The 24887-nt window shown below is 33.7% G+C and overlaps 4 protein-coding genes and 1 long non-coding RNA gene across 7 annotated transcripts; 2 read left to right on the top strand and 3 right to left on the bottom strand.

The window, feature by feature from the left end:
• Nucleotides 1-1093: 1093 nt before the first annotated feature.
• Nucleotides 1094-6750, top strand: LOC127249227 (transcription factor bHLH115-like). Its single transcript, XM_051271939.1, has 5 exons — nt 1094-1482; nt 4181-4258; nt 4790-4861; nt 5122-5284; nt 6228-6750. The coding sequence occupies exons 1-5, from the start codon at nt 1109-1111 to the stop codon at nt 6474-6476; spliced, it is 936 nt and encodes a 311-aa protein (XP_051127896.1). The 5' UTR covers nt 1094-1108; the 3' UTR covers nt 6477-6750.
• On the bottom strand, nt 4874-12070 carry LOC127249228 (26S proteasome non-ATPase regulatory subunit 7 homolog A). 2 transcript variants are annotated; one of them, XM_051271941.1, is made up of 11 exons: nt 11754-12070; nt 10807-10899; nt 10645-10726; nt 9423-9519; nt 9257-9332; nt 9062-9120; nt 8834-8956; nt 8153-8210; nt 7986-8071; nt 7737-7835; nt 4874-5159 (listed from the first exon to the last, which is right to left on the bottom strand). In XM_051271941.1, exons 1-10 carry the CDS (start codon nt 11938-11940, stop codon nt 7764-7766), a joined length of 933 nt encoding a protein of 310 aa, XP_051127898.1. In that variant the 5' UTR covers nt 11941-12070; the 3' UTR covers nt 4874-5159; nt 7737-7763. The 2 variants fall into 2 exon arrangements, with proteins under 2 accessions (XP_051127898.1, XP_051127897.1); XM_051271940.1 differs by lacking the exon at nt 4874-5159 and having other exon boundaries at nt 7485-7835.
• A 650-nt stretch (nt 12071-12720) lies between these two features.
• On the top strand, nt 12721-17788 carry LOC127249207 (uncharacterized). The gene is made up of 3 exons (XR_007838253.1): nt 12721-12867; nt 13045-13820; nt 17648-17788. It is a non-coding gene; the product is annotated as an uncharacterized LOC127249207 (long non-coding RNA).
• Nucleotides 12780-14416, bottom strand: LOC127249205 (WAT1-related protein At4g08300-like). The gene is made up of 7 exons (XM_051271906.1): nt 14206-14416; nt 14057-14119; nt 13871-13987; nt 13568-13802; nt 13294-13452; nt 13063-13214; nt 12780-12972 (listed from the first exon to the last, which is right to left on the bottom strand). Exons 1-7 carry the CDS (start codon nt 14403-14405, stop codon nt 12780-12782), a joined length of 1119 nt encoding a protein of 372 aa, XP_051127863.1. The 5' UTR covers nt 14406-14416.
• LOC127249206 (1-aminocyclopropane-1-carboxylate oxidase homolog 1-like) lies at nt 16213-19078 on the bottom strand. Of its 2 annotated transcripts, none has more exons than XM_051271908.1 (3): nt 18522-19078; nt 17630-17963; nt 16213-16851 (listed from the first exon to the last, which is right to left on the bottom strand). In XM_051271908.1, the coding sequence occupies exons 1-3, from the start codon at nt 19022-19024 to the stop codon at nt 16603-16605; spliced, it is 1086 nt and encodes a 361-aa protein (XP_051127865.1). In that variant the 5' UTR covers nt 19025-19078; the 3' UTR covers nt 16213-16602. The 2 variants fall into 2 exon arrangements, with proteins under 2 accessions (XP_051127865.1, XP_051127866.1); XM_051271909.1 differs by having other exon boundaries at nt 17642-17963.
• Between the last annotated feature and the right edge of the window lie 5809 nt (nt 19079-24887).

The following is a 24887-nucleotide window of genomic DNA, read 5'->3' as shown; positions in this document are numbered from 1 at the left end:
ATTGATTTATATTTGTTAAATATATTTTAATTTTTTAAATTTTACCAAAAATAAAAAAAAAATGTCAATTGTTATTTGATAGACAAAAATGTAAAAAATATCAATTATTATGGAAACGAGGAAGGGTGGGTTCGTCTCAAGAATTTTAACCAATTTTCACTATTTATCAAATCTTTTATTTCAAAATTATATCAAACGCTTATTTTTTATTTTTTATATTATGTTAAAAATTAATTTCACACTCAAAATATAGCATCAATATCTATTTATATCATATCATTCAACTATTTCAATTCAAAATTTTTACTAGGCTAAATTACACAAAACTCACCTGTGATTTCACAAAATTGCGTAAAATCCCCTATACTTTGAAATTGCATCAAACTCCTTCGTAATTTTATAGACTTTGTGTCTAACCTCATCGTCTGTCCTTATTTAACTGTGTTTGACCTCTAAGCGCCGAAAATGCGAATAAGCTTTTAAAATCTTCATTTCTAATCCGTGAAATTACAAATATATTCATAATTTTTATTATTTAATCTCAAGAAATAGTAAATATACTCCGAAGTAATTGTTTTTTTATTTTATTTTATTTTAATTTTTTTCTAAATATAAGTATAAATGAATATATTTATAATTTTAAGAGTTTATAAATTAGTAATATAAAATTCATTCGCAATTTGAGTGCGTGTAGATAAAAAACCGTTAAATAAGGATGGTCGAGGATTAGACGCAAAATTAATTAAACCACTAAAGAATTTGATGAAATGAGGTTTCATGCAATTTTGTAAAATCACACATGAACTATGTGCAATTTTAACCTTTTTACTATTAAATTATAACTCAAAATCCAAACTTTCAAACAAACACACCCTAAATATATAATTAAATTTTAATCTAATATTTCATAAATAAAAAAAAGAAAAAAAGAAAAAGAAAAAGAAGACTACCTGAAACAAACACGGCCTAAACAAAAGCACACCCCCAAAAAGTACCGACAACGGTTGCTAGAAATATCACACGGAATAAAAATAAATATCACTAAAGTCGCACTTTATACGAAACAAAGTCGTGTGAGCCACTCAAACCCGCTTTTACGTAGCAGCATATGCGGCGACACCAATTTCCCACTTGCAAATTTTCTGAGCCAATACATCAACAGGCCCTCCACGTGGCGCAATCTCAGTGGCTCTGTTCCACTCCGCCGAACTATACAAATTTCGCCATCAAATCTCAATCATTCCTTTTCCGTCATCAAATCGGAAACCATTTTGCTCGCTATCATTTTCTTTGGGTTCTTTTCGTTGATTTATATGTTCGTTTTTGGCTTAGATTTGGGAATTCGGTCTGTAGAATGAATGAGTACAATATTGATTCGATCGACGATGATTACTGGACGGATTTGATCGATTGTAGCAGCTTGTTGGATCACATTTCTCCGCCGCTTGATGTTCGTTGGAATCCTCAGTTGCAATCGCAAAAGTGAGTGATGCGAATGTTGCGACTGATTTTTATCTTTTCCGTTGTTGCTCGTTGTTTATCGATATTTATGCAGCGCGTGTTCTTAGTATGTAATTTCCATTTTTTTTTATCATGCTTTCTCGATTAGGCAATTGGGAGTACAGTTGAACAATATAGATTAGGCTTGTTTGGATGTCTTTCTGGTGTTTTGGATTTGGATTTGAAGTTGAAACTAGCTTTGAGGTGCCTCTCTAGGAAGGATTGAGTTGATTCTTCTGTTAAAGAAGCTAACTGTTAAAAATGGAAGATGTTCGTTTAACAATTTAAAATTTTCTAATGGCTATGTCGGGCAGATGGTCAACTTTAAGTTCCATTCTATAGAAAATTCATTTTTTTAAATTGTCCTACAGATTCGTTTGGTTTCGATTTGGTTTCCTTTGTTTTTGTTTTGGGAATAATAAAAATTTGAATTTAAATACCTATATATTGGTATACAATAATATATCGATTTTTGATGTAATATGTATATAAATAAACTGTAATAAACATGTGTCTAGTGTGAGGATATTTTTTTTTTTGTTGGGGGTTTTGGGGTGGGGGTGGGGGGAGGTCATTCTAGCGTGACAAACTTGGTTATGGATTGAAAACACAACCAAAAGTGCAGATATTTTGGAATATTCATAATAATTTCTTACAAACATCTTCCTTTGTTTATTTATTATTGTTGGGAATTTTGGTCGTTCGAGACCTAGCCCGACAAGTCTATTAGTTGGCCCACTCCGTAGTCTGACCCACCGGATCGGCCCAACCCTTTAATCGTAACCCAAACCCTCCTTACTCTAAACACAATTTGTTAGGTTGTTAATTTTGTTATAACCGTGAGTTTGTTAGGTTGAGTTAGTTTTGAGAGATATAAAAGAGTGGGTTTAGGGTGAATTAAAAGAGGTAAAATCGAGAGTCGGTTTTGAGGGTGAATACATAGAGAGAGATCGAGAGTTAGAGAGATTGAGAGTGAGGGTGAATCTATTGGTGCTAGGTTTGTTCGATAAATCCAAAAAGATCCTTAAACAAATTCACAACAATTATAAATGTAATTATTTATTGACATATTGTGCTCAAAGTAGAGTGCCTTTTCTGTAACACGTGGGGGATTGTTAAGAAGAGTTCAATAAAAAGAATGACAGGATTGCTCATGTACCTTCCTGATCAATCTAAGAGCCCGTCTTTGATCCCGAAGGTCCATGACAATTGTAGTGAGGTTAGGGAGATACAATTTCTATATAATGTTTGTGATACCCCAGAGTTGAGCCGTTGGTTGACCAACTCCTGTGTGTGGATGAGCCAATATTAGGCCATCCGGAGTTGATTAGAAGTTAAATGGATTGAATAGACTACTCATGTTAATAATGTATACATTCATTTTCGAAAGCCTTATTGAAAATTCTTTATTGAGGATGGGTGACCCATGGGAAATCTCCCAGGGTGCGCGTGAGTAATGAGGACAGGCCGTCTACAATCTCAACACGTCCCGCTTTGCGTGGCTTGCGGGCCGGAGTGTGACAATGTTAAACCTCTAAGAGCTTTTTCTTTTCTAAGTTGCCGCTACGAAGCTTGCAGAGTTAATCCAAATTCATCCTAAAGATGGTCTTTGTTGTAACAATGAATTTACAACCACAAAGGTCCAATCATTCAAATTTGCTTCATTTGGTCTTGTATTTAGTGTATAGTGGAAGATTTGATTAAGTTTTTTTACTTTATTTTGATAAAACTAAAAGAATGTCAAGGTTTTCTAACAAGGACAGATTATGTTGCAAGGTAAACAATTTGTTAGGATAAAGACATTAATGTGTGTGAGAGATGCATATAATATTGATTGATGATCGGGAAAGATTAAGGGCTTGATTCTAGGTATTAGGCCTCGGACGATGAATGGTCCGATGTTTTGTATTCGTGCAATTTGGACCATTAGAGCCATATCATACCCAGGGGTAAAATTAGCTTTAATATGGGTAGTCTCTTGGGAAGTTTCTCAAGTTGCACGTGAAGTGAGGACACAACATAATGAAAAATACTTGTTGATCCGTGTGGGCCTGTCAAATTTCAATCTAGAAGCATCTACTTTACAGAAATGAAGTTGGGTGTTGCATTTTGTTTATGAAATCATACCTCAAAGAAAGATGCCCTTCCATCTTGACGGGGAATTTATATCTTCTTGATCCAATCATTTAAATTCGTGTTTCGTTGGATGTCATATTTAATGTATTGAGATCTATTTGGAGCATATGAAAGGATATAAGGTTGTGTACTTCAAGAAATATGTTGCAAGGTTAAAAATTGGTTTATATAAAGATGGATGAGTGTGATATGAATAGAGAGATTATGGATGCCTTGGAAGATCAATGGTTGTTAATCTTTTGCTTTAATAGGTGCAATTTGAAGTTTTAGGGGCTTAGAGCCATATTAGTTCGCAGGGGATAATGGGATATAGTAGTTCTAAGGTGTGCAATTAAAAAGTTTTCTAGGATCTACACAACTGAGGACAAAGTGTCTACCTTGAAAGTGATACTCCTATTAATATATTTGATCCCTAACTTCGAATCGAAGGGGGGGAGTTCATTCTATTTACTCATACATACATGCATATGTGCGTGGATATATATATTATCAGCCTAATCTTTTCAAAACAAATAGATTTATTATTTTTCTTGTGCTGTTGCAGTGTTTGTCTGACAGTGGATGCCTCACGTAGTGGAGCTACATCTCATGAATGTCCCGAAAAAGAATGTCTAGGAAAGAGGTAACTGCTGAAATATTTTCGAGAACAGGCCATTCTTTGTTGTTTTAAGTTTGATAAGAAGGCTGACATCTTGGTAATTACAAAATTAAGCTGACATCTTCGTATCAGTCTTTCAACACACTATGGTATCGTGCTTTCGTAATATTTAATTTAAAGAAACGACCCAATTCCTTTGTTTATTAGGATGCATGCAATATTTTGTTCGAAACCCAGTTTGGACATGAAGAGTTTGTAACTTTGTTACACTATTGGGAATGAAATGATGCATCTATCATCTTCACATTTGCTGCTACTTTTATGTGTTAAAAAGTTTCAGAAAAAGTGTAAATAAATCAAGATTGACTTTAATGGCTGAAGGTTCTATGTGTATTTCAGTTGACTTTTTAAAAAATGTTCGAATATACTGAAATACCAGAAATTAAAGACCTTTAAGAGCGACAAAAATGTTTTGCTAATGCTTTATATTAGAAATCTAACTTGTAGGGAAGATGGTTCGTATTTCACCATTTCTGTTCTGGTTGTGTTTTATAGGGGACAACATTGTGGCGGAGTAGACAAAAAAGCATGCCGGGAAAGAAAGAGGAGAGAAAAATTGAATGAGAAGTAAGCAAATAATCTCTATTTCATTTGAAATTTTCTTTACAACTCTTGTTTTTATATGGATAAATATCGGCATATTTGATTATTCCAGTAATGTGTTGCTCATGCTTTCGAAATGTGATAAAGGCCTTTTGATAAATTCTAGTTTATTGATTGAGGTTTATAAATATGACATACCGTGGGTCATTAACACACGACAATCAAACGATATCATTTCCCAATGGTGCTTCCGGATCTACTACCGTTTCATGTTCTTCATGCAGGTTCTCACAATTAGCTGCTGCATTGGAGCCTGGGAGACCTGTAAAAACCGACAAATTGGCTATACTCGGCGACGCCATCAAAATGCTAAACCAGCTGAATAATGAATCTCGAGAGTATACAGAGATGAATGAAAGGCTTTTGGAAGAGATTAAGAATTTAAAGGTTAGACACAACATGTGAAGCATTTTGAAGTTCTATCTTTTCTTATTTTACATCTCTAACATATTTAGAGTGTTCTTTAAAATTTGTTTCAGTTTCAAGAAATGAACATTTTCAGACATTTACCGTCTGGTGGGTTTTATTTGTTAATTATTCAAAAATATTTTTGGTTTTTCAATTCCAAGCAAAACATGTGATTTTATTTCTGCATGACAACGTTATAACTTTTCCCATCAGCCAATCAAAAGAACCTAAAGACTAGAGCTGTTAAACGAGCCGAACGAGCTCGAGTATCAGTTGTTCGAGTTCGACTCAAACTTGTTAATGGTACAGGCTCGGCTTGGCTCGTTAAGAATTCGAATCAAACTAGTGGCTCGAGCTCGGTTCGATAGACTCAAAATTCAAGCTCGAGCTCGGCTTGAATTTTATACATATTCTATATATTTTTTAATATAGTCCATCCGTTCCATAACAAACTATCCATTTTTTTTCATTTTGATCCGTCCCATAACAAAGTATCTGTTTTGTTTTTTTTGTAATTGTACTATCTGTCTAACATTATTTGCAACTTACAATATATTATAAATGTCATTACTTTTATATTACACAATACTAATAAGGTTATTTTAGTCATTTCTACTTTATTCCTCGTACATATCAATATAATACTTATATACCTTAAACTCTGTAAAACACAAGTGGATACTTATTTAAGGGATGGAGTCGAGTTTGGCTGGTGAGCTACTCATTCGTCTATGAGCTCTACTACAGACTGATTGAGTTTGTTTTCTTTCAATGGTTTAAGCTGTCAATCTTTGCTAGTCATATGATGGAACTGACATGAACCTTTAATAAATTTAAGTGCCTATACTACATATAATCTTAAATAGATTTACGAATCGCGCTTTCCATCCTATCGACATTTTTTTTTTTAATTTTATGACAGGCTGAGAAGAATGAACTTCGCGAAGAGAAGCAGACGCTAAAGGCGGAAAAAGAAAGAATTGAGCAACAGCTGAAAATCTTGAATATTCCTCCGATTGGCTTCATGCCAACACCTCCGCCTATATATCCTGCCGAGATTAACAAGGTGCCAATGTTTCCTAACTACGGATTTGTCCCAATGTGGCCATATTTTCCGTCTACTGCTGGCGATACTTCTCAAGATCACGAGCTCTGGCCTCCGGCTGCTTGATGGATGCACAAAGTCATCGATTCTTGAAGGAGATTTAATGTGGATTTTAACAAGTGTAGTATCATCATCACCCATGATGTCTGTGAATATGGTTTAATTTTAATTGCTGGTTGATGTAATCTTGATTTAGTTTTTATTGTTTGCCGTCTTTGAAAGACTTCGGTGTTGGGTATATGGAAGAATTTTAAGAGAGGTAGGCAACTAAACGTTGCCCTCCCGACATATAAATGGTTACTTTTTAGGTTTATTTTGATTTTTGTTATCGTTTCTCATATTCTTAACATGGTTCTGCTAGCCGATGTTTATATTCACTTTGCCTTGAGGCGAGAGAATAAAGATATACAGGAATAGAGCAATTGTTAGCCGTGGTCGAAATAGGCGAATGGTAAGTATTACTAGAGTAGTCGATAAGTAATATAAACAAAAGGATACATGAAAGTATAGCCCATGAAATTTATTATATTGAAAGTAGTATTGATTTTTCCCTAATATTTTAGTTTGAAATACTTTCTAATTTGAACTATAAAAAAGTATTTCTGTAATACTCCCTTTCGTTCCATAACAAATTAGTCATTTCTCCATTTTAGTCCGTCTTATAACAAAGTATCAATTTTTTTTTTTTTTTTTTTTTTTTTTATAGTAACGGTATTATCTACCTAACATTACAAATATAATACTATCTACCTAAAGGTTATTTTAGTTATTTCTACATTATTCCTACTACATGCCAATATAATACTAATATTTCTAAAACTCCGTACAAAAAATAATCGGATACATAGTTATGGGACGGATAGAGTATAAAAAGTAGTAATATATTATATTGAATATTATTTCAAAAAATATTTTATTGGACAAACAAACAATAGTTCAAAAAATTTTAAAATTGTATTGAGATATTTCATTCGATATTTTCAGTACTACACTGCATGCATATAAATAGATCAAAATGATTGAGATAAAAAATAGAAATACCACATAAACAAAAACAGGAATGCAAGACAAAAGGAAGCATAAACAAGAATATGATTGATTGCAAATATCTGCATTATAAGCACTCAATAAAAACAGAAATCTGAAAAGGAAATAATAATGGTAATAGTAAAAAAAAAAAAAAAACAACATAGGTAAGTTCATATTGCAATGAGGCAGGCTAAATTACAAGAAGAAATATCCCGCTACGAAAGAGTGCTCGCTAGCTCATTATCAAAAATTTTGCATTCACCCATAGTTAAAAAATATACTGTGAAAGATTTTTACCTTTATAATATATACCTCTCCTTTAACTTAACTTCCGGCAGCAGTTGGCACCGACACGGGCTTTGAGTCCTCTGCCTTTTCGTGTTCTTTGTTCAGCATCTGGTATCGTGTTTTTACCAAATATGTTACAACACCAACATACATACATATATATATATATATATATATGGATATAGATGGATTTGGGGTTAATCGAGTAAAATGCTGTATTGAGGATAAACTAAATGACGGAAATGAGGTGATTGATACCTTGTTGTTGATCAAATTATGGAGAGCAATCACACTCCGGATCAAGGACGACAAGTAGATAACCAGCATCATGTCATTCGTTTTTACTGAGCCCACAAACCATATTAATTTAGCCATAGAGAATGAAAAACTAATCAAATGAACACAACTGATAACCAACAATTTACCAGCAAAAGCTTTAACTAATTCAGACACATTCAGATTCGGCAGAAGGTTGAACACATCCTGCATTAGTTATACAATATTTCAATACGAGCAACCAAAGAAATAAATAAATTTATTAACTAATATGGAAGGTTCTACATAACTCATTGCTAAAATTCATCAGCAAATTTAATTATCTATATATTATTATTATTATTATTATTATTATTATTCTCTCCGTCCCGGCAAAAATAAGCCCTTTTGTTAGAGATACAGTATTTTAGATAGTGTAAATTAGTAAATTATTAATAATAAATTATAATATTATTTTATTTCACTTGGCATTTCTCAATTAGAACAATTTCCCATAATATTGTTAATAATATACAAATATACACACATTAATATAATATATATTATCTACTCATAAAAAGTCAACCATTCAACACAAAATATTATTTTTTATATTACCAACACAGTTTCTCATACCATACACAAAATAAATTATTTAAAAACGCTGAGAATAAATTTACTAAAAATATAAAAGGGTGACAAAAAAGAAAAGTGTGTCATCTATGACGGAACGTGACGGAGGGAGTATAATTTTTGGTCAGCTATATGTATATATTATTCATTTCATGGCAAGATGTTTTACCAACTAATTGTTATTCATGTCACTAATTCTAGTGGGCCGAGAGTGATACCTGAAGATGGTAGAGAATTTCATGGTTCAAGGGAAGCTTCCCCTCAATAACCAGATCAAGATAACTTCGGATCTCTTTTAACCGTGCATCCAATCCCTTCAAAGCAGTAAGCTTTCCGGTAACCTGAAGATTTTTCCATCAGTAAGAGTGAGTAACTACATGAACAAACATACGTGTAGATAAACGCACATCAATACACTGAAAAGGATAAAGATTCAAAGAAGAAACCTCTGTTGCAAGGGTGCTGATGGTTGTGTCTTTCACATCTCTGAGTAAGTGTTCGACACCTACAAAATAAGTGTAAGTAATGGTAGCGGGGAGTTTGTACAATATAGGATTAAATCTAACATAAAATATTGGAAACACTTAATGATTTATTGATACTGAAGCATAATAGATTCAAGACAGGGATGCGAGCTATACCAATTTCTTCAACTTCATGAGCAGCAATTTCCGAAGGAACATGCACAAAAACTTTCTGGCTTTTCTGAGTTGCATTCTGCAAATTCCTCCAAAAATATTAAATATACTCATCCCATCACAGATATCAGCGTCAATCAGCAATGAATAATGATCACTTCTGTAATACCTCTTTAACCTCCTCAACGGCGTAGTAAGCTTTAGTAGGTATTCCAAGCTCCTTTGGTTGAACATCAATGATAACAAGTACAGGAGTCGGAACATAACTGCAATAAAAGGAGGAACATTGGACGAAACCATAAGCTATGCTCACGGTATAGATGCTCGAATAAAAATAAACACAATTCAAGCCGACAACAGACTTGGAAGCAGTGTGTCCCCTTCAGAACAGTATTTTTGTCAAAGAAGTGGATTGCATCTGTTTAAATATTTGCCAAATAGTAGTGGCAAATCTTGTATGTATTCTTAAGAAAATGAATTTGTCCCATTTTCAAGGTCTCAAAGGAGCACATAAAAACTCTTGAATAGAAATGGAGAACGAGTGGAACTCCAGTTCCTTCGGAATGAATAGTCAATCTTATTTCCGATAAGGGCAAACTGAATCCAATTTTGACCATTATATTCATATCCATAATAGTGCGAAAAGAAGACCCGGCTCTAACTTGTTCAAGAACGTGTTGTTGAGACCTTTGACTTTGACTTAGGACTAGTCAGTTCTATGGGGCATAAGGGAATATAACTCCGCGGTAGAGTCTCACATTGACATGGTCGAAGTCATCGGATCAAGCCTGATTATCCCTAAATCCTATGTGAGTTTTTCTATTTGGATTTGATCCTCTGCCGTGGTTCAATGAGAATAGATAAGAGGCTCGTGGGATTGATGTGAACAGGTAGGAATGGCTATATTTCTGGGAGCGAACTCCAGGCGAATTAGAAGCACTAACGAACAAGGAAAAAAGGAAGGCATAAGAGCTTATAATAACTGCAACTACCATAAGAGCTTATTGATGGAAAAGATTCAAGTTGTTAGAATAATCCATCAACCGGCTCCAAATTAGAGAGTAATGTAATATACAAAATAGTGGTGCAAATATGATATATACACACACCATATCTACATAACAAGTACAACAATCTAATTATCTCTATATAGAGTAGATGTGAAACCCTAAACCCGTCAAAATGGTGTTAACATTCAAAAAGTTTTAATAAGAAACAAAAATTTGCCATCATAGAAGCACTCCTCACTAAGATGACATTAAAATAATTTCTCCCTAAAAGCTGCAACAGTACGACGCAAGGAGAAAATGTTCAAGCACAGAAAAGGGGGGAAAACAATGAAAGTAAAAGATAAAGAAAACTATCACTCTAGAAGAAAGAAAAAAACTTACTCGTTGAAAAGTCCATGAATATTTAGGTCATTTTCCCTCAATTTTGGTCCAGTGCTATACCAACCTACAACATGCTCCTTAGCTGAAAAGTTTTACAGGCATACTAATTAGTACAAAACTCATGAAACTATGTAATCAGAACACTGTTGAATGATTCCTTACCATTTATTCTTCTAAACATGGAAAACATTGATTCATGATAGTTATGGTCAAGAAACCATATGCTCGGGTCCCTGTCATCTTCTTCAAAAGGCACTGGTTACCAAAAGCAGTGCATCAACGAAAATCAGTGGCAAAACATAGTTTGCAGAACATTGACAGTTGCATGAATCAATTAAGAGGCATTGTTACACAATTAAAGCAAAATAAAACAGAACTTGTTAGATCAAAACCTGTTTTCTCAAGAAAGTTTTAACCGAAAAGCTTGAAATGCTAATGTAAGCAAGTCTATCCAATCACAGCCCTATTATAAATCACCAAGCTAATTGGGTAAATATAAGGATCTTTGGCACAACAAAGAAATTTCAATTGGCACAACAAAGAAATTTCGAATTGATACGGCTTTGATCCTAACCTTAATGAACTCCAATTACTCCAGCAATAGTCTCATGCAATTTATACTCTCCCTACAGCTGCTTCCAAGCCAAATCTATATAAATATAAACACTCAAATTACTAATTTCAATAAACACACTTTTTTCTAACCCTACTAAATTTCATACAGCTTTGATCCTAACCTTAATTAACTCAAGCTTACTTCCGCAATAGTCTCATGCAATTTATTCTCTCCCTAAAGCTGCTTCCAAGTCCAAATCTATATAGATATAAGCACTCAAACTACTAATCTCAATAAAAACACATTTTTTTCTAACCCTAGTCAATTCGTCACTCCCCACAGCTGCTTCCATGTCCAAATCTAAATGAATATAAGCACTCAAATTACCAATTTCAATAAACATACTTTGTTCTAACCCTAATAAATTTGTCAAAGTTCTCAGGCCAAAATTCCACCAAGATTTAATCGGATATACAATAATGCAACGAGCACAATTTAAAATTTACACTAAATTTCAACCAAATCAAAATCGCATAAAAGGAAGAAAACCAACCGGCGTAGCTGTTGGTAACATCAACGGTGCCTTTGAAGGAAGTTCCGAGCAGAACTCCGACGACACGCTTCCTGGTGTCACGCGCCACCCGATTATAGTGGTCTACTATGCTCAGCAACACCAGTGGATGCACCACAACCTTCTCGATCGGCCTCGACGATATCTGCTGCGATTTTATCACATCCATTTCCTCAAATCGCCTACCACCTTTCCTTCGTTTTCGTCTTCGTCTTCGTCTTCGCCGGTTTGAGCTCAATTTCTTGGGCGGAAAGACATGTGATTCCTTCCCTTTTTTTGTTTCGGCAGTCAGTTGGCCGAAAATATTAATTCAGCCTAGACTTGTTCAATCGGTTTCGAACCGGTTCTCCGGTTTCAAACAGGCTGTTCCGGTTTGAACCGGAACCGCCATCGAACCGGTTTCCGGTGGTTCGGTTTCGGCTCCTCTCTTCTCCGAACCGTAAACCGACCGCTTCGAACATCGGTTTGATTTTACTTTTTTATTTTTAACCTCACGGTCGGAGGCGGAAGTATTTTATAAAATAATAAATTTATTATTAAATTTTATAAAAGTAAAAATAATATCAATACTAATAAAAATAAATAAATAATTATTAATAATATATAAAAAAATAACAATATTCGACTCCGTCTAATTTTATTGTAACTTTCCTTTTAAGCCAGTCAATTAAATTTATCTCATCAAATTAACAAATCAAACATTTAATTATTATTTTTTATTAATATTTACTTACAAGAAATAGAACAAAGTTTATTACAAATCAAACACATCCTTCTGATACATTTAATTATCAGCTTGAATTGTTCAGATGATGTTTTCGTTTCTTTTACCTTGTTTAGCATAAGACAATTTGGAATATCACTCGAACACTGCAGGCAAGATCTTGAGCTACCTACTACTGTAGATTTAATTGTTTATGTCGATTCCTTCTCGCCTTTTGCTTAGTGAGGATTCTCTGCTCTGTATTTGCTTGCTTATATGCCTGCACTTTGAGTTTTGTGAGCTCATCACGCCATTGTTGGGCATTTCCTGCTAGAAGAAACAGCGTGGACGTTTATAGATTCCGTCATTTTGTTCGCCGAAGGGAATATTAGGGTATTTGGTTCTTGATTCTCTTCCTGCTTTGTTTGTGCTTCATCGTGTTCTTTTCCCCATAGGAGCAAGTAGAGCCCCGCAATTACAATCACTCCGCCTATGATGCTGCAAATTGAAGGGTAAGCCAATTATAATTATATATGTTGTTGATGGATTCGATTTATTTGCACTTTTCAGATTCGGTGTATGGCGTACCTTCCAACATATAGCTTTTCATTGAGGACGAAATATGATAAAACTGCAACTAACAATGTTGATAGGGGATTGAACATGGTGACAAATACAGGTCCCTTTGCTTCTGTACACCATAGCTGAATGAAAGTCACTATGCCTGAGATGATTACACCCTGTTCATTAGAGTAGTTGGATTAGTCCATGTCTTACTGAATCTAGACAACACATATTAACCTTATTGTTAGATCTTACGCCGTATAAAGTAGACCAGAGATCGATGTTGAAACCAATTGTCCATTCTGCTTGTTTGTGTTGTACAATAACTGTGAAAACAGCAGATTGTGCTGCCCCTATGAAATTCATCCATGTAGCCAGTGAAAGCTGCGCTGGATACCGTTTCAAGGTGTAAGCCTGCAAGATTTGCTGTTATGTTTAGGAATTTTTTATGTTATGGCACAATACTGTTAATCAAAGCAATACAAAATTAGGTAAGTTCAAGATAATGGTAGAGAAACAAAAAAAGGACCTGCATAATGTACCATATCGACCATGTGATGCAGCTTGCGACTGCAAGAAGGGAGCCCTTCAACCAGTTCTCATGGAAGGCTTTGTTTCCTTCACCAACATGAACTAGTGCACGCCCGATATTTTTCAATCCAGGTCCCTTATACAATGTCATGGTCATGACACCGGCCAAGGATATTGAAGTTCCGAGGATCTTTGCCATCCCACGCGGGCTGTGAAGATTTACTATCTCCAATCTGTGCACAAATCCTCAGGTAATTTTCGATAACAAATTCTTTTAAGATTAAATCGTCATTCGTATTACCTGAGTATCACTGCTAATATAAATGTCAAAGAAGCTATTGTGTTCACCATACACGCCAACAGCGTAGGAGACGTATACTTCAAACTTGTGAAGTACATATTTAGTGTTAAACTCACACTGCATCCACCAAACAACAGTAATGATTAATTAGTTCATCATATTTATAACAAGCAAGCTTTGCCTTACCCTAGAAGCGAAAGAACAAAGATCTCCAAGAATAGAGCAATTGTTAGCCGTGGTCGAATTTTTCTGCATTTGGACAGAACATATATGAACATATCATTTCTAGTGTTAGCAGAATGCTTTACAGTATGAATTCAGAAGATGTTGATTACCGTTCGAGGAAATAAGCAAAAGGTAGCATTACTAGCGTAGCCACTATATGTCGATAAGTGATATACACAAAAGGATTCATCCCATGGTTGAATGAAGCTTCTGTTATGATATACATGAAAGTATAGCCTATCTGTGCTAGAATCATGAGAATATGAGGCCTAAATTGCTGGCAAATGCCTGTGATTGTGGCTGCTTTCATTTCTATAGGAAATTCGTCTTGTTTTAATGTTCTACAAGGTAGTCCTAGGCCATTACTCTGTAGATATAGGAGGGAAAGAATAATAGAATATATTCATGTTCTACCTTGTTGCTGTATGGAATATATTTTGAAAATATCCAAAATTTATGATGCACAAATGATTTGTTAATAATATTAATTATTCAACATGTGGTGGAATTATAAGAATGTTGATGGTTTTAGTGTCATCGAATTATTTTGGATATTTTCAATTTACTCGAAGACCAAAGGGATTCGTGCCGGGTTATAATATGAGTCAAGGGAGCTTAGGGATAGAGCTGCTGGCTAGGGACATTGGATTTCTTGTCAGGCACTGAATGTAATAAAAAATACAGGTGCTAAAATTCAAATTTGAACAAAGGGATGAATCCTTTCCCAACATATTTAAACCCAACAATGCATCATTTGCCAAAAACCAATTTTACTTTTATTCAATTTGTTCTTGTTTAGGCAATTCATACCCATCCATACATAGTATTTTCATTCTTGTTTTTTCTTTTTTTGCCAAACTCGAAGAGGATGTAGATTATACCATAGTTGATTTTATGTACCATAGCAGGTGTAGATTATCCAAGCTTTTGATTCTCTCAACCCCATTTATAGAATCTATTCCTTTGAACAATTTATTTTGGGATTTTAATTAGGAGAACAATCACTCATTTACTTGTTAGAAAATGACCAAATCTAATGTTATGATTCTTGTTTGTTAGAAGTGTTTTGAAGGATTATATTCAGTTTTTATTTGCAAAACCTTCTACCTACTTCTATATCTAAAATTGAATTTATGCATCGGTATTGGTATCGTGTTCTTCCTGATTATATTCCCCATAATGGGGCTTTACTTGTCAGTTCCCCAGCATGAGCTCAGGGCTCAAGTTGAGGGAAGGAGACATGAAATATTCTTTTTGCACTAAAGTCATTATAGATATTTTCCAATATATATATATAGATCCAGAATTTCTCTATTTCAGAAGGAAATTTAAGTTTGAATACATGAATTAGGTTTACACTTTACACCAGTTTGAAGCTAGATATAAATGTCAGTCACTTTTCATCTTCATTTTTAACTGGGAGTACATACTTGTGACATATTTAATCCTTGCAAATGATATATTGATATTACAGTCAAGTTTCTGATAGTTTAACAATGTACATATTTGGTATTTATGTTGTCGAATGGGATTTGTCTCGCCTGCATTAGTATGCTGAATCAATATATTTAATAAATAAACATACATCATTACATTTATGTTAATATAATATAAATATAAAATAAGAACTGATAGCATATGACTATAGTTCACAAAGTAGTATTACGTAGGCGTTGACAAAATGGTTCTCCATTCGATTCTCCATTATTGTTGTCCTAGTAATGGCTCCTATTGTTGGGGAATCATTCCGAGGTAGAGAGATTCGTTAAGATGATCCTTAATGCTTATGCATTAATTATTTGATACGTAAATTAATTGTTGGATGTGATATTTTGAAGAGAAACTGGAAGAAAGATTAAGTATTAGTAGAAAAAATCTAGATGAACAAACCCCTCAGTTTACAAAACCACTAGCAGTTCTTAGACACTTTTTCGATTACTATGTGTGTACTATGCGTGTTTGGTACAGGGAATGAACGAGAAATGGACATTTAAAAAAATGTAGGTGTGTTTATTTGACAATTTATTTTTATAATTTTTATTGATTAAAATTTTACAGTTCTTATACAAAATATACTTATGTAATTAAAAAATATATTAATAAAAATAATAATGATATAATAAAAATAATTATAGATTAGGATCTTGACAGGGCTAATTAGCACCATAATTCACATAATACATGCTATAATTATTGCAACTTAATACGTGGTAAGAGTCGATACCAACATATGTCATGATTGATCTCAACATGGTATGAACTAACAAACACCCGATAGTAATACTAGTATTCAATACATGCTACTTCAATTCCAGTAGTATTTTGTGTGCTACTTAGGACTAATCAACATCCTAATCCGTATAAAATCATTTCCTTCCGAATCCATCAAACAAGAGTCTCGTCATATCAACGCAATCTTTTTGACATTCGAACATTGCTCATTCCGAGTAAATAATCCCAACCAAAACACATCCCCTCAAGAAACTGATGTCTTGGCCAAACTCTCTTCATATCTTCCAGAAATCAAGGCCAAGATTCTCGTCGAGTCCAACACTCAAAAACTTTTGAATATAATCACGCAAATGCACCTCTCGGTATATAGCAGGACTCTCTTCCGATATCAGCTCTTCAATGGGGCCGTAAACCTTATTTTCCTCATATGGCCCCGACAAAAAATACGCTGCCGAAATTCTTGGCCCTTCGCGATTAGCCACCACTCTATGCATAACACTTCTAAATTTCCCATTCGACACCAACTGTGGAAGAAAAATGGAGGACACAAATGCGATAAGTAGGATGAAAAGATCGAATCCTATTTCGGAAAAAAATTCGATATATATATATTTATGAAGGCTGTTAGGGTCCTAACTCCTTATTGACAACACAGTATATACATAACACATAGGCAGAAAGCACACAATTGATATTAACATATATTACTGATGATCTGAACTAGAGTTGGCAATGGGTCGATTTGTGTCGGGTTGAATACTTTAAACGGGTTAAATTACTCAACCATAACCCGACCCGTTTATTATCGTGTCGGGTTCGTGTTAACCCGTTCATTATCGTGTCGGGTTTGGGTTGACCCGTATACATAATTAAGTCTAATTTATTGATTCAAATTAAATAATTTTTTATTTTGTTGTCGTGTTATGTTAGTTTTAATTAGTTTGAGCATAAATTAGGTTGAATTATTTAAAATTAAACTTAGTTTAAATTAATTAATAAAAAAATTATTAAATTATGATTATTTTATATATATAATAAATATATTATAATCGGGTTGTCGTGTCGGATTCAAGTTGAGAATCTCAACCCTAATCCGACCCGTTTATTATCGTATCGGGTTCGTGTAAACCCATATACATAATCAGGTTGAAATCTTTGACCCAAACTCAATTATTTCGTATCGGGTCAGTTTTTGCGGGCTCTAATCTGAACGCATATCATATATTAACATAATATAATATATAATATATGCACAATTTCAACAATAACTATATATTGTATATATTATTACAATGTACTGACCGGAGTTAATACCTGCAGGAAATTGCCAATGTTAGCAATCAGAGCCCCCGGATATGGTTCGACTTTGATCCATTGATCCTCATAGAAAACTTGGAGGCCATTGACATGGTTTTGGAGAAGAATTGTGAGAAATGCAGTATCAGTGTGCTTTGTGGATCCTAAAGTTAGTTCGGGCTCAGGGCATGCCGGATAATAGTGCATGCTCATTCGGCGCCCTTTTGCGCATTCGAGTTTATTTAGGTGATCGGGTTTGAGCCCAAGCGCCTCCGACAATAGCTCCAACAGATTGTTTCCTAGAACTGCAACATGATTCGAGTATTCTACTGTGCTTTCCCTATTATATTTGACACATTGAAGTTGAGAACCGTAAGAAAAAATTTCGAGAAGAAAAGACACAACATTTACCCAAATAAAACGCCTATTTTCTATTTGATATATTACGCAAATTAAAATTTCATTCAAAAGATGACATCGATCATATTTTTATATCACATCAAGTACTATGCCAAAGTCAAAATTTGTATATTTTAAATACTAATTTATATAGTATTAAATATTATTTTAATTTAAATTTTTACTGATTATTGACCTCCAAAATTAAGTTCAAATTTAAAAGAAACAACCTCATGGGGTCTCAAGCCAAAATTTTGCTTGTAATTCAAATATCTATTTACATTACATTAAATATTACTTTAATTCAAAATTGTATGTTTCTTTAACAATTTTTTTTCAAATCTAATATTTGGATTCTGTTTTTTTTCTCACAAAATATCTCAATAAATATTATATTAATAACTAATCCAAATCAATTTTTCTCATACATAACCAAAAGAAACATTCGAAAAAGCATAAATACACACATATATATATATATATGTATATAAATATATACCTGCAAGAAAGGGGCAACTCCTCACTACGAATTTGGTCTGGAAACGAAAACCTGAGACTGTCCCTCCAGTTTGCAGTCTTGGAACTGTACAAATCATAGTTAGTGCTAAATTTTACATTTCTTCGATCATCTCTGCTGTAATATTTCCTCTTCTCCTCAACATCTCCTTCATTAAATTCCCTGACGCCATTGATGGCCCGATCGAGCACCTCTGAGGGAATCCCATGATTCACCACCTGAAAAAATCCCCATTTCTCCGATGCACTTCTGACTTGTTCAACAACCTGAATTCTTCCAGCTGACAGATCTATTACAGGCACCTCAATCTTAGGGTATTTGTAAGTCAGCTCTTCAGACAGCTCCTCAGATGGCCTTACAAAGATCTCTGGGATCTTGTCTAGTCCCGAATCGAGCAGGCCTTTGACTCCGGTTTTTGTTTCGTCGAAAGCTTCCAGCATCTGCTTCCTGTCAGTGTTCTTCTGTTGGATTGTTACCCCTGTCATTGAATCTGCAGATCTTTTTTATGTCTGATTTTCTTGAAACTGATTTGTAATTGAATCTTTCTTGTTTATAGATCTTTTATGTTAGTGACGCAAGCAATGACCTATTCCATCAGTTTTTGGGGATAAGTTTTCTGTTGTATACCAATAATATCACTATACTTCAGTGTCGGGATAAATTATTATATCGTGAGAATATCAAATAATTATCGAAAAATAAATTTTGATATCAAAATTATTTATCGAAATAAATTCGATAATCCATAATAATTTATCGAAATAAATTCGATAATCACGTCGAGTCGAGGTAGAACTTCTTGATATAAAAACGAATACGTCCCGGTAGAGCCTCTTGTTCGTGGAGCAACGTTCCCAAAGATAAAACGACGTTCGTCTCCGAATTAGGTGGCACCCCAATATTTCGGAGCTCCAACGAACTAAAATAAAGCGAATTTGAGCTATGTCGCAAGGCTTGAGCACAAGTGTAAGTGATCGGAATATTGACCGGAAATATGCCGAGAATATTGCCGGAAACTTAGAGAGAAAAAGAGGGAGAGAAAGAGAATTCTCTCTTTGGTTGGTGCCTCTTGAAATGGGTGTGAGGGGGCCTTTTATAGCCACCTCCACCATTGGAAATTTAATTTCGAGCCTAAATCGTCGGCTTTTAATGGTTTGTAATTGTCGGTCATAATTTTGGTAACTTCTGACAATAAATATCATATTTAATTCCGATCATAAACATCAATTTAATTTCGGTTATAAATATATTATTTGAATTTTAAATTTCAAATAATTATTTATCATATATATGCATGTAATTATCTGGTCGGATAGGTGGCATGCGCACCCGTGGTTTACCGCCATTTATATGCCTAATCACACTATTAATAACCACCATACAACCCACATGCAATTATATTGATTAACCGATTTTCCAACACAGCGTATATATAGATCTTTTCGTCGTTCAATTGTACGCTCTTTTGATCGCATATAGATTTTTTTTAAAAAAATAAAGATAAAAATTTAGAGTTTGTTTCGAGTTTGAAATTTTTTTTAGTTTAATATTAAAATAATATATCATATAATTTTTATAAAAGAAAAAAAATATATATATATTTTTTAAAAAATATAAAATTCAAATAATAAAAATTTGAGATTTTGACTGTAAGAAACGCACCCTTACTTTTTAAAATAAAAAAACGCACAAAAAAAAAAATGAGTCGTGGGTGTATAATAACCCATTGATATGTGCTTCTTTTTTTTTTTTTTTTACTTCTTTCATTAAATATTTATCGATTTTTTAATAAAAAAAAATATCACTATATCAGGGAATATATATATATACACACGGCTGTGGGTGTATAATAATTAATTCATATAAGCTATTTTTTTACTTGTTTCATTCAATTTTTTAATTTTTTTTATAATATTATTATTTTATTTTTTATTTACCTTATTTTCATATTAAATTATTATTATTTTTTAATTTTCATATTAAATAAAGTGACATAATTAATTCAAATTAAGTGAATATATAGTACTGTATATTTGTTCAGTCTTAAAAAGTATACATTTCTTTTATTTTTGTTGTTATGCTTTAAAGTATGCATTTTTTTTTTATAATAATTATAATATCACCATTTTTTTATAAATATCTCTACTATATATTTTTTTAATTATTCATTTTAATTAAAATACTATTATTTTTTAATTTTTAAATAAATATATATTTTAAGACGGACTGAAATAATATAATATAATGTAAAGTACAAAAGCAAAGAACACTTTTGCAAAAAGGAAAAAAAAATCAAAACTTCTCTTAAATTTCTCTAGAGACAATTCAAGAGAATTTTTTTTGTTATACTTCCTCTATTCCACATAATTTGTTTCTGTTTATTATTTTCGTCCGTCCAACATAACTTGTTAGGAAATATGATCATCCATTTTAATTACATTTTTAATTTTAAAATTTATAATTTTTTAAATCTTAATCAAACTATTTACTTATCTTAATCTCAATCTATAATTATGTTTACTAAATAATAATTATTTCTACTGATACACCTCTTAATTACCTACTAATTATACTTTACCTAAATTTCCGTATCTACGGGAATAAACCCAAAATATATGGGACGGAGAGAGTATATTTTTTTTTATAATAGTTGTATTTGTATTTATTTTTTTATTATTATTTTTTATAAATTTGTATTATATAATTTTTAGGTATATAATGTTATGAATATTGACAAATTTTTATTGCAGTTTAATTTTAAAAATAAATAATATAAATATAAATATATATATATATATGTATATTTTTTTTTTGAGATAGAAAAAAAAAAAAGATGATGATGTTAAAATATAGAAAAACTTTTTAAAGGTTTCTCTGATACGTATGCCTCTAAAAATAGAGAGAAAGAGAATAAGAATTTATATATATATATATATATATAGACACGTGTACGTTAACGTAATTGCTATGTGATTATTTTAATACTCTTTCTTGTATTCTTTTATATATTCAACGTAATTGCTATGTGACTATTTTAATACTCTTTCTTGAATTCTTGTATATAAATAATGTGTCGTGTTAAAATTATAGTTGAAAAAAATTTTATGGGGAAAATATTTAAAATGTAGGAAAAGAAGTACAATTTTTTATATTTGATACACCTATCTTGTTTTGGATTTTATTTGATATTTTTTAATCGATTCATTCAAGTTTCTTGCATTAATTTGTAGCATGTTATAGTCGGTAGTGTCTTGGTCAATGAATATACAAAGTTGTCGGTTTATCGAATTTTTTTACCGTTAATTTCATCACTTTTTTTAAGATCGTGATTGAGAAATAACTTCGGTGATATGTGTTTTATTCGATCGCCGTTAATATATCATTTTTTTCAACTGAGCTATACAAACTGCATTATCTTCAAATAATATTTCTATGCAAATTCCCACTCACTGAAACTATCTCTTACTCGATTTATCATCTCTTCTTACTCAGATTCATCATTTTTACCCACTTCACTTAAATTCATTACATTGTTTTCTTTAGATCGATTGATCCAGATCATTCTATTACATTATTCAACGGAATTTTTTAATTTATATATAAAAAAAGCAATAATCATTTTATTTCTCAGTAATTTGTAATTCTATTATCTATACCAAACATTTTTTTTTCTTCATTATTATAGTTATGTGGAATTTGATGACAATAGTTACTAGCTATTTAACCTCTATTTGTTTGAACTTTCTTCTCCAATATAGTAAATTTGTCTTTTGTTTTTCAAGGCTCTTCAAAACGTAAATTTTTGTACTCTCTTAAATTGAATTACACTATTCGTCGATTCTTGAGATCAAGTTTAAAATTCTTGGGCGAATCCATGTATTTGGGCATGCAAAGTTTTGCATGTTCACTAACAAATCCCAAACATGCTCACTTCTGAATTTTCCATTCGACACCAACGGTGGAAGACACATGGAGGACGAGAATGTGATAAGTAGGATGAAAACATCGAATCCTATTTTAGAAAAAAAAATTGGATACATATATATGTATACGAAGGCACCTTATTGACAATACATAATATATACAAAGATAACACATAATAAATAGGTAGAAAATACACCATTTATATTAATATAATACAAATGTAATACATGAATTATTATGTGTTATTCTTGAACTCAAATGTATATCACATATTAACACAACATAATTGTTACGTATGAAAATTATGATTAGGTTAAAAAGCCCAAGTTACAAGGAGAACATGGGCCAATGATTGGGTTGGTTGGATTGATCGAGGAGTAGTGTGAGAAAATTGGATGAAATAGAGATGTTTCTAAGGTCCGCAGATCGGAAAGTCCGCAAAACGGAAGGTCCGCAGGTCGAAAGATCCACAGGCCGGAAACTCCGCAAGACGGAAGGTCCGTAGGTCGGAAGGTCCGCAGGTCGGAAGGTCCACAGGTCGGAAACTCCGCAAGACGGAAGGTCTGCAGGTCGGAAGGTCCGCATGTCGGAAGGTCCACAGGTCGGAAACTCCGCAGGTCGGAAGGTCCGCAGGTCGGAAGGTCCACAGGTCGAAAACTCCGCAAGACGGAAGGTTCGTAGGTCGGGTGGTTCGCAGGTCGGAAAGTCTGCAGGTCGGTTGGTCTGTCAGTCGGGAGGTATGCGGCTGGACCAAACAAGTCGGATGGTCTGTCAGTCGGGAGGTATGCGGCTGGACTAAAACAAGTCGGATGGTCTGTCAGTAGGGAGGTATGCGGCTGGACCAAAAGGTCTGATGGTCTGCAAGTCGGGAGGTTTGCAATCCGGCCAAAAGGGTGGAAGGTCTGCGGTCAGTCCAGAGAGTCGGATACTTTTGCTAGTGAGCGAGAATGACATTTCGGTCGGTTGAGGGCACGTGTCAGCAGGAGAAGGGTTAGCAGACGGTTGAAAAAGAGGCGTTGTAACCGTTCGGGCGACAGTTTCCAGTACCGTTTCTCAAGGAATATTTAAGGATTTAGATTTTCTGGAGAAACCATCTTCAATCAACTTCAACAAAGCAAAGTCAGATTCGGGGATCATCACTTTAAATTTCCAGTATTTTAATTTCCAGTTAATTTTTCTTATGTACCGTACAGTGTTTAGAGATTTCTAATCTCAAGCACTAATTAATCAAATTTAAGGATATTTCCATATATTTGAATTTTACTTTTTGTTTGTTGAAAAATACATCAACAATAATATATAATGTATAACTAATAATACACGCTAATGATATACACAGTTTCAACAATAACTATGTATTGTATATATCATTACAATGTACTGACTGAAGTTAATACCCGTAGAAAATCGCCAATGTTAGCAATCAAAACCCCCGGATATGGTTCGACATTTATCCATTGATCTTCATGAAACACTCGGAGGCCATTGATATTTAGCAATCTCCAACCGTTTATTTGCAAAATTGCCAACAATTCTTAGACTCTTTTATCGTTTGAGTGCAAATTTGTTATTGAAAATGGAGAAATATCAAATTTCAAGTTTGTTGATGTATTTTTTCAACAAACAAAAAGTAAAATTCAAAGATATGGAAATATCTTCAAATTTGATTAATTAGTGCATGAGATTAGGAATCTCTAAACAGTGTGTACGGTACATAAGAAAATTAACTGGAAATTAAAATACTGGAAATTTAAAGTGGTGATCCCCGAATCTGACTTTGCTTTGTTGAAGTTGATTGAAGATGCCTTCTCCAGAAAAATCCAAATCCTTAAATATTCTTTGAAGAAAACGCTTGGAACCGTCACCTGGTCGGTTACAGCAACCGCCGTCAACTGCCCAAAAGAAACATTTTGAAACGTCGCCTGGTCAGTTACAACGACCGTCTCGCCAACTGCATAACCCAACCGACTAATCCAGCGACTAACTGGTCGCTTGACCAAAAGACTCCTTGGCCGCCCCCACCAAGCGACCAAATTACTGTTCACTTAAGCGGGCAATCAATTACCAGACTTTACTTCGCCCGACCTCCGTAGCAGCCGACTTGCAGACTTTCTGACCTATGGACCATTAGACCCGCTAACCAACCGACCTGACTATCCGACCGCAGACCTTCCGACCTATGGACCATCCGACCCGCTAACCAACCGACCTGACTATCCGACCGCAGACCTTCCGACCTGCCTATCCGACCGCAGACCTTTCGACCTGCCTATCCGACTGAGAACCTACCAACCTGACTATCCGACCGTAGACCTTCCGACTTGCCTATCCGACCGAGGACCTACCGACCTGCCTATCCGACCGCAGACCTTTCGACCTGTCTATCCGACCAAGGACCAACCGACCTACCTATCCGACTGCAGA

Source organism: Andrographis paniculata, unplaced genomic scaffold (assembly GCF_009805555.1).
Source record: "Andrographis paniculata isolate CXL003 unplaced genomic scaffold, ASM980555v1 Contig35END, whole genome shotgun sequence".
Taxonomy (NCBI): domain Eukaryota; kingdom Viridiplantae; phylum Streptophyta; class Magnoliopsida; order Lamiales; family Acanthaceae; genus Andrographis; species Andrographis paniculata.
Note: the sequence above shows the minus strand (reverse complement) of the source record. Positions and strands in the feature narration are given on the sequence as shown.